The following is a 12,930-nucleotide window of genomic DNA, read 5'->3' on the forward strand; positions in this document are numbered from 1 at the left end:
ACTGATTGATAATTTGGTTAATTTACTGTGAAGTATAGGTAGTGGAAATGGGTGAATTATAGCCATCAAAATTATTTCAGAATATGAATTGGTAAACTTTTCATTTTGCATACTGGTATGTATTTACAATGTACGAAAGATAAATACATTGTTTAAAAATAAAAGTATACTCTGAACCCATTCTGTATGATTTTTTTTTCTAAAGAAAACATGATATACCCCAACAAACTCGTTTACTTATAATCAGCTAGTCTGAAACTCTGTTAAGAAGACCATGAAATATAGAGTTTAACGCCTTTATCAAGAAATTAAAAACCTAAAACAAATCTCGTATATTTTATTGCTATCTAGATCTTGTTGTTTAGAGAATTCAGATACATACTGTTAGGATATTTTTGTCTTCCTGAAACGCCAAACCTTTATGTCATTAAATACATGAAATGAAAAATCAAATGTGTCAAAGACATTTCTCATAACCTATTATTTGAAAATAATTGTTTTCTAGTTCATGTACGAACTTTGAAAACTGAGAGTCGGAAATAGAATTATAATCTTCATTTTGTATGCCTCTGTTCTTTTCCCAAGTAAATTGTGAATGATTTGCCTCAACCCTTATACGTACTGTTACTTTATTTTCAATCTGTATAGAGTGCATATTAAACGTAAATGAATATAGATGTACATTGCTTTTTGCTAGAATTGAAGCATTATGCAACAATTACATTGTTGTAGGAAATGAATGCATATTATACATTTAATGTGTGCAGTGTCAGATGTTCTTTCGTAATAGCTTGAAAAAAAAAATGAATAATGGTAAAGCGTAGTTTTTTTTTTCATTTTTAAAACATTTAACGCCCTCTCCGGCCTCAAACAGCGGTCTGTCCTTGTATACAATTTACAATATTTTTAGAAATCGGTGGCGAGTTTAGATTTGTTTTTAGTTGGATACGAGTCAGAAGCAACCAGCTCAAACTTAAAAACATACATTGTGTACCGGGTATAAACATGTATATGAATGGAGGGGGAAGGGGGTGGGGTGGAGGTGGGGCTTGTTTAATTTTTTTTTCAAATACATGACTCTCTCCTGATACTTTTTAAGTTGGTTTTGTATTTCCTAAGGTTGGTTTTTAGTTACTTTTACATAATGCTATTTAATAACTCAAATGTTACATTTCAACCCCCCCCCCCCAAAAAAAAACTCGACTAAAGAATCGTATATATTTTTTAAAACTTAACATCTCAGGTTATCTGCATGCAGTCCGTCAGCTTTGTATCCGATTCCATGGTTCTTTTTATACATTAAACAATTAAAATTTTACTGCATTTTTTGACGTATGGTCTACTCAAGCATAGATCAATCACAAATTTAGTTGCAGAACTGTAGCTCTCCGAAAAAATGTATATTGACAGACCGGAGAGCTACAGTGCCATCCATTGAAAAAAACTGTATATTTAGTGCGCAAAAAAAAAAACGCTGTTTGAATTATTTCTCCATGTTTTTTAAAACTTTCTTCTCAAAATATTACTTACCGTGTGTTTCCAACATATTCTTTCACTGTTTTCAAAGCAAAACATTCTTATAATTATTTTAAAAGCCCCCCCCCCTCCACAGCCCTGAAATTGAGATTATCGAAAATTTAGCTAATTTATACTGCCAATTTAATTTGCAAGATAATTCGGTCCAACACGCTTTGTACAAGTATCAACCACGAGCTCGAGAGTACTTGAGAGAGGTGTACATTATGTAAATAGATATTGTAGAAAGGGAGTTAGCACTTTTGAAATTTGCGATATGACTTTTTTCGGGCCATAGCGAGCGCCGACGTGTAGTGTACATGTAGCACTTGGTAAAAATGAACTTTATAGTACAAATTTACATACCTTGCTCTATCATCATTGAAAATCTCATGTGCTTTTCTAAGAAGTGCTGCGGACAAAATTACCCTCTAAAATCACTAAATCTCGAAAATCTCTAAACCAGAAGTGACGTCATCAAAAATTTGAAATTACATGTCTAGTATTTTTAAATCCAAAATCGGTAGGAAAAAACAAACAATAATAAAAATAGTGGAAGAGAAACCTAAGAACAACAGTATGGTCTTGCGCTAAAGACGGAAGACCAAAATAATAATAATTATACTTTATTTAAAGACGGTAACCTGGTTAGTGCTCTTCTCCATGGCCTTCTAGATATTAAGGACAGATATATAAATTTTAATAATTATATACCAGGTATATACAAATATACAAATTAACATATTGTACATGTAGACCTTATAATTACAGTCACAGATGTATGAATACAATTTCGTACAGACATATTCAAGTCCTCTTTTCACCACCCAGTTGTACATCTTTGGAACAAACTACCTCAAGAAATTAGACTTTCTTATTCACAAAAATATTTTAAATGCATGTTAGAAAATTACACTGTTAGCTGACAATCACATGTTTGAGCAAATAGATTCCCTCTTTTTTTCATGCATTTTTTCCTTTTAATATATGTGTAATTTACATTTCTTTTAACAATGTATCTTATTTGTTGGTGTTTCTTCTTTATGTTATTAGCAAAGACAAACTCTGTATTTGTTTTAATTGCTCTACATCAAAATTTATATTGTTATGTGGATTCTTGAGCTTGAATATTGTTCCTTGTCTCCATATCATCATTAGGGAGGACACTAATATATAATAAAATAATTGATACTAGCTAGGAGGTAATATACATTTTCCCAAGTTTATTTAGACATCACAATAAACTAACAGAAATCTTTGTGAATAATTTAAACTCAGTTATTTTAACACCAGCATAGCGTAAGGAGGACAAGCCATCTCTTCTATGGCGATCAAAACTGCTTTCTAGTAGGGTAAATCTACAAATAGCAAGAAAAGGTCTTCAGTTCTGGTAGAATGTTAGAAACATACTTTGTTACTTTTCAATTTAGCAAACTAAGCGTACACATTAATGTACGTTTACATTACCTTGCAGTATTAACAACTGCTTGAGGATGTCGAAGCATTTTGTATCTAGCAATGGAATTGGGAAAACGATAGATTTTCAGTCCATTGGCAATAATCCTAAAAATGAAAATATATGTTGGCTAATACATTGTCAATTAATGCTCTGCTTTGGCTGTTCCAAATTCAAATTTCTGAAAAAAAATATAAATCCAAAATTTTTTTTAGGATATACAGTTGTACTAGTAGTTGAGAAAAACACTTGATACTTTTGCTATTTTATCTAAAATGTAGATGAGTTTTAACATGCCCTCAGATTTAGACATGATTAAAAATATATTCAAGTATAATACGATTGTATTGTGTAGAACTCATAAATTGCTCACTGGCGTTTTCCATATTAATTAGTAGGCCATTGTTGACGCAGTAAATTATCGACGTTTTTCCATTATTTCCCGATCATCACAAGGAGCAAACGGTGGGTGTGACCAGTCGGTAGGGATACACTCTCTTCCATGGCACCTGATCCCACCTCTTACGTTTTAGAAGCCCATGTTTGCTTTACTTCAAAATTTATATTGTTTAGTGGACTGTTGAGCTTGAATATTGTTCGTTATCGCAACATCTTTCATTCAAGGGGCCTAGACACAGTTTCAACTGATTTTTTAAAATCAATTTTAATGTTTACAATTCCTAACTAAGGCATCATCTATTTATAAGCAAAAATTTGAACATCATTCGATGATTAACAAACAAGATACAGAACTTAAAGTTCTTCGTTCCTTGTTTTTGTTTACAAATGGAAAATATCATATTTGTAACAAATCAATAGTAATTGTCGAATCGTATTTAAAATTAACTCTTGCTTGAAATTATATACATGTACTTTGAACGAACATATATTAGAATATTAACCTGGGTAAACAAAAACATGACACCAGCCTTGTTTACATAACAAAGGTTTGGAGTTCTAAATCTTTCTTGTATCTGGACAACTGGGGTTCAAATTTTTGATGATCATTAGAAAGACCCTAGTTAGATATTTGAAGAAATGGAAAAATAAATATCGAAAATTTAGCTGTAACTGTGCCCATGCCCCTTTAAAGAGAATACTGTGATATTATAATAAAAACGTGATACTGGCTAATAGATAATATACATTTTCCCAAAATATTTTCTCATATCACAATGAATGAAAAAGCATTTTTATGTCAACTAATCAAAAAATGCAAGCATTTCAACTTCAATTATTGATACATATATACTACTTTTAATAACAATAAAAGGATGAAATGTTTATAAATTGCTGATTCCTTTCTGAAAGACACAGACCTGTAGCTCATATCGTCATCTTCTCCACCCCAGTTTATAAACAAGTTTGACCAACCATTGACCATTTCAAATTCATTTTTCTTCCATGCAGAAACGCCTCCTATTAATTTGTTATCTGGAAGTCTATTAGGAATACAAATACACATTTCACTACTATCGTTGGTTTTCTCAGTAAGCAAAGAAGTATGGAAAGTGATACAGGAAAATATAAAATATTTTACTCAATGTTCAAATTAAAAATTATATCAGCAATGGTAAGACGGACCTTTGAAAATTGGAGTTTGATTAGGTTTATGTTACATCCACCGTTTGCATTTGTACCATGTCATTGAGTTTGAAAATGACGGCCTAATATATTGAGTAGTAAATCTAACATTTTGTCAAATAATGACCTTTTTCATACAAAGAGTAAGGTCATTATTTACAACTGAATTTTCCACAGATTTTTTCGCTATTTGCTGATCATGACAAGGACCACAGGGACTCTTCCAGACGGTCTGCAGGGGATGCTAACTCTTCTATCCCACCTCTGATATTCATGAGGTTCGCGTTTGCTCTGTTCCTTATTTGCATTGTTTAATGAAGTTTTGAGCTTTAATACTGTTTGTTCTATCTAAATATTTCAATGAATTTTTTATCATCAACCTGTTCCTGTCAGTAACCAGTTTCTGTTTCAAATCTGGTATTCATAGCCCGTTTCAATTTTTTTTACATGTATATATGTAGCAAACTAAAAGCTGCAATAATGTGACTCCTTATTTTTTTTTATTGATTTATAGGAGAAGGTAACAACTATTTAACGCAATGGTGCAAGTACATGTATACTTCATTAAACTGAAACTGGTTTATTTGTTTAAACGCTTATTTTTTTTTTTACATCAACGTATTCTATGGTTTGTAAAAAGTCTGTGTAATAAATATTTGCATATGATATATACAAATACACATGGTTACTGGAACGTATTAATTAAAATAAAGCATTGAAGTCCCTGAAGAGGTAGCTTTATTTTTTTTAATTCATGAATATATTTTATTTTTTTATGTATAAAGGCAGTTAATTCCACAGTTTTGGTCCGATTGTACAAAATCTCCTGTCGCTGAAAGTTTTCCTTTTATTAAATGGTACTGTATACAACTTTCGGAATCTCAAGAAAAACGAATTGTTTGATTTGATGTTTGCTTTGACAAATGTACCGTCAAATATCCCGGTACCTGCATTGCCAACTGAACAGTTGTACATGAAAATAAGAATTTTAAAATAATACTCTAGATCTGATAGGTACCCAATGAAGATAGAATAGACTGTTTTTGAACTGTGAAGTTTCCTCAAATTTAAATCTTATTTAGTTGAATATTTTGAATTCTTTGCATTTTATTAATTACGCATCGTGCTGTTTCAAACAAAATAACATTACAATAGACTAGATGTGAAATAACTAATGATAAAACCACTCAAGCAATTAGTTTGGCCTAAAGTCTTTTTGCTGAAAAGTGATATTTTTGGTGACATTTCCCTACAGAATTCAAAATTTTTTATTTTAAAGAAAATTACTAAACATAGATGTATCCTTTCGCAAATATTTACATTTCCTGTATTCTAAAATAATTTGTTTTTACCAACGATATTTCTTCAAAATCCATCTTTGAATATATATTACTTTATACAGAGGAATGAGTAAATCCCAAATAAATCCTAAAGAAATGCAAATAAAAACATCTACTATGCATTTTTCAATTCAAACAAACTCATTTTAGACATAACAATCATACATATCTGGGCTTCTTAAGATATTACACAATTTTATACACATAAGGAACTTTTGTTTCTCTTTATTTGCTTAGACCATTTTTCAATGCATAGCATATAAAGATGTCCTATCAATTTTCTATAAACTACTACAAATTATGTGAATTTAGAATACTTTTGTGGGGTTAAAATCTCAACGTTTTAAAAGAACCTCTCTGAGAACGAAGAAACGTTTAGTACATTGAAAGGTATACACATTAATATGGAAATTGTTGCATGAATAGATTAAATTTTTAAGCTTCCTTTCGAGGCATTTTGAAGTAAATTATAAATTAAAGAGTTATCCTTCTTGGCTGAGGATCGGAGATCATTAGTTCTCGACTGTCATTTTTAAAATACTTCAAGACGAAAAGACAAATAATTGAATATGTTTTCAGTGGCATAAACAGGAAAAGATTTTTAATTTGAGATACAAAATTTAAAAAAAGTTAAATTAAAGATCTGGAGCCAAAAGAATTGGATGCGGGGCCTTATGGCATGAATCAAACGAAACAGTACTCGATTTTAAAAGCCTGCAGCCTTTAAACTAAACAGTGTCTGAAAAAAACCATGCTCCTCTCTTTTTCTTATTAATCAAATGAAGATTGAAAAAAAGTTATCAATATCTTAACACGTTTTTTTTAAGAAGCATGAAATTTAAAATAAAAATAATTAACTTACGTGTAGTTAAATTTATCTATTGCTCTTGATAGGTGCATAGGACTTCTAATACATCCATAAAAAATATTATCATTTTCTGGAATTAGATCGACATCATGAAATACAAAACAGTCATGGTTGCGCTTGGCTGCCTCGGTATATCCGATATTGTAGAGTTTTCCTTTATTAAACCCTCGGTTATCAGCCTTAAATAAGGAAAGAAAACAACTAGATATTTTTTGTTGACAAACTATGTGTTTGTCTACTGATTTTTGACTCGTTAATATAATATTTATTCAAATAAAATTCAATTTACTGACTTCCATTTCCACTTTTTAGTAAGACCTTTAAAACATGAACCTATAAAAACCTTATTAAAGTCCATATTTTGAAAGCTTAAGGTAGTTATAATACCTGTCTATTTTTAAAAATAAAAGTTGTACAAATTAAGCTTGGAAAACAATCTGACACTAAGCAGTTAACCTATTGACCAGGTAAGCAACCGCATAACAGCAAAGTATAAACACGCATAACGTCTTTCTTTCTTTGGGTCCTGCTTTCACTGAAAAAGGAGACTAGTGATTTCGGTCTTTCTGTTCAACCATTTGTCTATCTTTCGGTCTGTCTGTTACACTACACTATTATTTTTTCGTGCGAATTCTTGAGAGGCCTTTGAGTGCTTTCAATGAAATTTCATAATACAATTCCTTTCAATTCCCTATGGCTTCACGCAGACCACTTTTGTTTTTTATGTCACAGTGTGAAAGGTCAACCCCATCTATTCATAAATTCTGTCTTCTTTAAGGACATACGCAAGGTACCTTACCTACTGATAATTTTTCAAGATATTCTAAGTTTAAACTTAAAATACCATCACATGTTCTTAGACAAAAAATCAGTATGCGTTACCAGGAATTTGAAAAGATACCAAATTTTGAAAATCTATGCATTATTCAAAGACAAATGTATAAAAAGTACCAAACAAAAATTTTAGATTTTTTTTTATCAAAAAATGTTTTAGAAGAGGTGTACAAATCCATACATAGACATTATAGATATTGCACACAGGTCCTTCATTTAGTGGAACTCTTCAACTCCAGGGAAGAACCCAATAAAGTTCAAACTACATTGCCTATGACCTTAAAACCTTTTTTCCAAGCAATATCTAGAGAAGCCTTTAGTTAGATCTTCTGCAGTTTGCATTACAAAAAATCAATTGGGGAATTTATTTAATACATATATGAAATAGAATAATATTTAGCAGGCACAGGACCCATGATTATGTGATGTTCTTTAAAAAGTTTTGAAATTGGCTTGAATATTAGTAGCGTACATTTATATTGGTGTAATAAAGCGTAAAAAATAGGCATTCCAGGAGGATATTTCTGGAAATAATGCGTCATTACTTTGAACTATTTTAAACATTCTCTATCCAGAGTTACCCTTCCAGCTACACTCCCACATACACTTTTGTCAACGCTTGTTTTACAAGATTCTTAGAAAAATTGTAAAAGATTAAATGTTTTATTAATGATTGTTTTTAATCAAATTTCTTATCAGAAAACATTATTTATTTCAATTTATCACATCTTAAAAGTATTTTTTAATTAAGATTTTAATTTTTACTCCGCAAAATAGTTCATTAAAACTCTGAAAAAAGTCGTTTTTAGGGACTATAGATATAATATAAATGATAAATTTTCATCTTCATCGATAATTACAATGAGTAATTGCTATTTAACGAGCCTGAGTCTAATCATTTCTGCGCTAGGGATTTTGATAATTTTTTGATAATTAATTTTTTTCTGATATATTTATTGTTTTAAAAGCGCCAGATTATCATATTTTTCCCCATTTTTGTATTTCTGCCTTAGAGATTTTTTTTTTCATTCAAGTACATGAAAGTTATCATAAAAAGTCACCAAACAGAGAAATTTCTAAAAAGTTCACCATCTAGGTTGGTCTAGAAATTCATTACTATGTTTATTTTTTCAAAGCCAAATACCTCTAAAATTGCCATATATCGGTGCAGATGAATTATCGGCGCATATGATTTTTTGATAAAAAAAATTTAGCAATATTCAATCGCTTGTATGTTTCTTAGGATGTTCTGTTATCATTTTTTAGTATGATATCCATAGAACATACACGTGAGTCATGCGTCATTCTTCAGCGTCATGCATTGCTTACAAAATCCGAAAATGGTGACATCATTATCCAGAGCCATTTCAGCGTTTTTCCCAAATTATTGTCGTAAAATCACATTTTCAGATCAGTAGGGGTTACAGATAATGTTCAGTTTTTATTAAAATTGAAATATTTGGCAAAGGTTTATTGTCGCACAAATGACTGCATGAAATTTAAAAGCTGCGCAAAGTATATGCGCACTCAAATTAGACTCGGCCTCGTTAAACTTCAAATTTCCACCGTTTTAAATTTGTACAAGAATCTTGTACAAGGAGCGTTGGAAGAGGTGTATGTGGGAGCGTAGCGGGAACGACAACTCTGAACAGAGAATGCTATTTTAAAGTTTTGAACAGAAAAAAGCCATAACTGTTTCATTTTAGGCGTTATTTTTCTTGAGAAAATAATGTTCAAAGCCGTTGCTCAATTCAATATTCGAAAATGTTTTATGCAGAATAATCTGAAAATCAATATTTTACAAAAGTTTTGTGGTCTATAATTTCTGAAAGAATCCCGAATGAAATTTGCATCTTCTACAAAATCAGAAGTTTTAAACATCAAATTTTATCAATAAATAAGTCATAAGAAAAAAAATTAGGTTGATCTTATTGCATAAGCTTTTAAAAAAGCAAGCATGCCTTTTTATATTTTTTTTCACTTTCGTTTTTCTGAAGATTACATAGACATGTTTGCATTGAAACTGTTTGTTCAACATTTATTTCACAATTTATTCCTTTAAAAGTACAAAATATACCAACCTTGCATTATTTCCTAAAAATATCATAATGTTGTTCTTGTATATAGGTATACAAATTATAATAAACAAGAGCATAATTATGTATCTTGACCAAGGAATGATCAAAAAGCATTGTCAGTATTTGTTATCGTTTGTATTTGCAAATTAATACCTGTTCTACAACGTAAACGGAGTACTCGATTTGCTGGCGGTATAATATATCATGGATATTGTTCAACAAAATAGCTAGCTGGTTCTCCCTGTTCCGAAATGGGATAATTATGGCCACATTTTGCACAGATGTACAGGTTGGTTTGTAGTGTCCTCCACTGCTTATCCAAAAAATTTTATTGGCCACTTCTGTATATGATACCGGGGTAACATTTACACTGAAGTTTCCAACTGTGATAAAAAAAGAAATTACAATCATTATTTAAAAAAAAACCTTATTACTAAATAAATACACTAAAGAATCTCATTCAATACGGTATGCTTTCATTAATTATAAGGTTTCTTTTTCATAACACATTAAGGTACGCTATTCTAAGAAAAGATACTGTAACATTGTATGAATAATAATTTCATCAGTTGTTTATTCGGGTTGCATATCTATGCACCACACTACATTGTGGATGCCTTGAGAAACAATAACTTAAATTGATTTCGTTTGATATTATTCTGAGTAAAGACTCTTGCAGTTTTAGCTCTGTTGGTGTCTTTATAAAATTGTCATTCGTTTCCTCTCACTTTTAGATGGAAGAAACATAATCCTAGCCTAATATCCATAACTATTGTCTCAAAAAGTTGAAAAAGCTCTTAAATTATCTCCTGGCCACCCATATAAAATTTTCCTCAAATCAACCATGTTGCATTTGAAATTCGAAGTAGAAGAGTACCCCGAATATCATAAATTAATAATGAAATCATTTTGTTAATTTTCATAGTTTTTATTCAAGAACAGAAACTTTTTAGCTAAAAATGTAAAGATCCGTATTTTCTTGAATACTTTTACTGTTCTTTAGACTACTTTTACGTATAAACGTGAGGAAAGTCAGTGCTATTGCATGATATACGTATATGCATGTTTAATTGTGCAAAGAAACATGTGCAAATAACGAATAGCATTTGAACTCAAAAGTCAATTAAACATTACAAAATAGGAGCGGAACAAACACGGATCTTTAAAACATCAAAGGTGGGATCAGGTGATACGGATGAGTCTGCGTCCCCTGCCGACCGGTCACACCCTCCCTGTGCTCCTTGATATTATAGGGAAATAACAAACAATCCATGGACAACCCAGTGTGTAAATAATGGCATGACAATTAATATGACAAATTGACTTAATGATAAATTGTAATTCCTGACAAGGTCTTTGTATCGACCATATAATTTACAAAATGAAAACTTCGATTGTGATTTGAACTAGAGTCACAACAAACAACATCTGACCCTACCGCGAAACTGGGAATACGTACCAAGCAGCGATGTATACGTTTTGCAATAGAAGACCAACTTATACAGGAAAACAGACCAATACGTTGCACAGAACAAGAATATAAGATGAACTATGTTTTCTCGCCAATGCCTATATCTATTCCGCTTTACAATCATCTGCATATTCTGAAATCACAAAATGAAAATAAGTGGAAGAAACGTATATTTCTATAGAATAAAATATAATCCACAATAAACAAACAATATAGAAATATTTATACCCTCAAAATAAAAAATGGGAGGGTATTAAGATAACTTGATGTCGATCCGTCCGTCTGGTTTTACGTCTGCCCGTTAGTTTGATATGCTTTAAGAACATCCGATTCTCTTTTTTTGTTGTTGTTTTTTTCTGTGATAACTCTAAGAAAGTAAGTGGAGTTTGTTTCTTCTAACTATTCTACCGGAATGTATATTAGGCAAAGCGATAGGTCAGGAGCTAAGGAGACCTACTATGCATATAAATTTTGTGCGCGTCTGTTTTTGTGTCTGACGCTAAGGAGGCCAAATATCATATACTGAAATGAAAAAGAAACGCAGGGTAAACTTTTGAGTTGTATTAAATTTATTTTTCTTTTTTATTTTTTCAGTATCTTTATTTCCCTTTGCATGGAATTCATCCGAGTTTTTTTCCTTTAAACCATAGGTATATTGGGCATAGGTAACTTAGCCAGAAAATTAGTCAAGTGTCATGCGCATGCGCCAGTGAGAGGAATACAACATAAAGTTTACCGACTCAAAAGCCCAAATTGCGCAATTGGTTTCTTTCAGTTTTGGGTTGAATAAAATGATTAAGATAGTCTTTTGTATTAAATGCTGTTTTTAGCCGGGCTTATTGCTCAAAGAGCAATTGCCGGCTTATGTCATCCTGTTCAAGACAGGATGTCAACCCCATAGTCGCCATTTTAAAGTTACGGGTAAAAATATAGTTCTTACTTTCAACCGCTTCTGAGATAATACAAACGCTAAATAAAGCAACGTTAATAAAACGAAGTTTTATCTAAATAAATAAACATTAGTAGTAATGACTTTGAAAACTTCAGTCTTAAGTCAAAGAACATTGTTTATTAGCGTAAGGATATCTGATAATCAGTGTTATCGTAGTTCTCTACACTAACGAGGAAAAACAGGAGAGGGAACCAGACTGGCCTGTTTGTTTACATTCAGCCGTAGTACCAGATTAATTTTGATTCTGACAAAATCGGACCGTGGTATTTGGATCGAAAACTCATTGTCAGTGTCTTGTAATTTATATTGCTAGTTTAAAAAAAAACATTTTCATAAGAATTTTTAATCTGATATTCTTTTTATTTATCTGCTAATACAATATAAACGTATGATTCATGTTAGAAATTCATTTTACTCTGTAAATGAGCCCGGCTCTCTGTACTTCTGAGTACTTTGATTATGATAGAAAGGTGGTGATGAAACAGGTGGCAGGACGTACGAATAATCTGACCTTAATGTGACTCTGTTTCGCGTCAACGTCATCGTCACGGTTCTTTGGAAACCATTCCAAACCCTGTTTGACACCGGGTAACAAGCTCTTTGGTGGGAGATTTACTAGACACTGTTCAGTAACCCGTTGTTGCTTTTGTCCTTACTTAGGCATTACGAAAATCAGACCCGATGAAACTTCCGTAAACTGTACAAAGATTGCAAGAAATTCATATAGTCCGAAAATATTATTATTTTTTTTTATTTACATTTTCTGTAATTTTTTTATTAGAAAGAGAGAGAGAGAGAGAGAGAACGGGAAATAGAGCAAGAGAGAGAGAGA

The 12,930-nt window shown here is 31.3% G+C and overlaps 1 protein-coding gene across 1 annotated transcript in view; it reads right to left on the reverse strand.

Annotated features, from left to right (window-relative positions):
* Nucleotides 1-2,164: 2,164 nt before the first annotated feature.
* LOC134274513 (beta-1,4-N-acetylgalactosaminyltransferase bre-4-like) overlaps nt 2,165-12,930 on the reverse strand; it is a 59,951-nt gene continuing 49,185 nt past the window's right edge. The window contains exons 2-7 of the mRNA XM_062756797.1: nt 11,135-11,279; nt 9,829-10,058; nt 6,758-6,942; nt 4,291-4,413; nt 2,983-3,078; nt 2,165-2,873 (exon numbers count right to left, since the gene is read on the reverse strand). Coding sequence (XP_062612781.1) covers nt 2,750-2,873; nt 2,983-3,078; nt 4,291-4,413; nt 6,758-6,942; nt 9,829-10,058; nt 11,135-11,276 — 900 coding nt within the window. The 5' untranslated portion in view covers nt 11,277-11,279 and the 3' untranslated portion in view covers nt 2,165-2,749. The remainder of the gene's footprint in view (nt 2,874-2,982; nt 3,079-4,290; nt 4,414-6,757; nt 6,943-9,828; nt 10,059-11,134; nt 11,280-12,930) is intronic.

The sequence above is a fragment of the Saccostrea cucullata genome, unplaced genomic scaffold (genome assembly GCF_032062105.1).
Source record: "Saccostrea cucullata isolate Sc308-1 unplaced genomic scaffold, CSIRO_AGI_Scuc_v1 ctg719, whole genome shotgun sequence".
Lineage (NCBI taxonomy): Eukaryota > Metazoa > Mollusca > Bivalvia > Ostreida > Ostreidae > Saccostrea > Saccostrea cuccullata.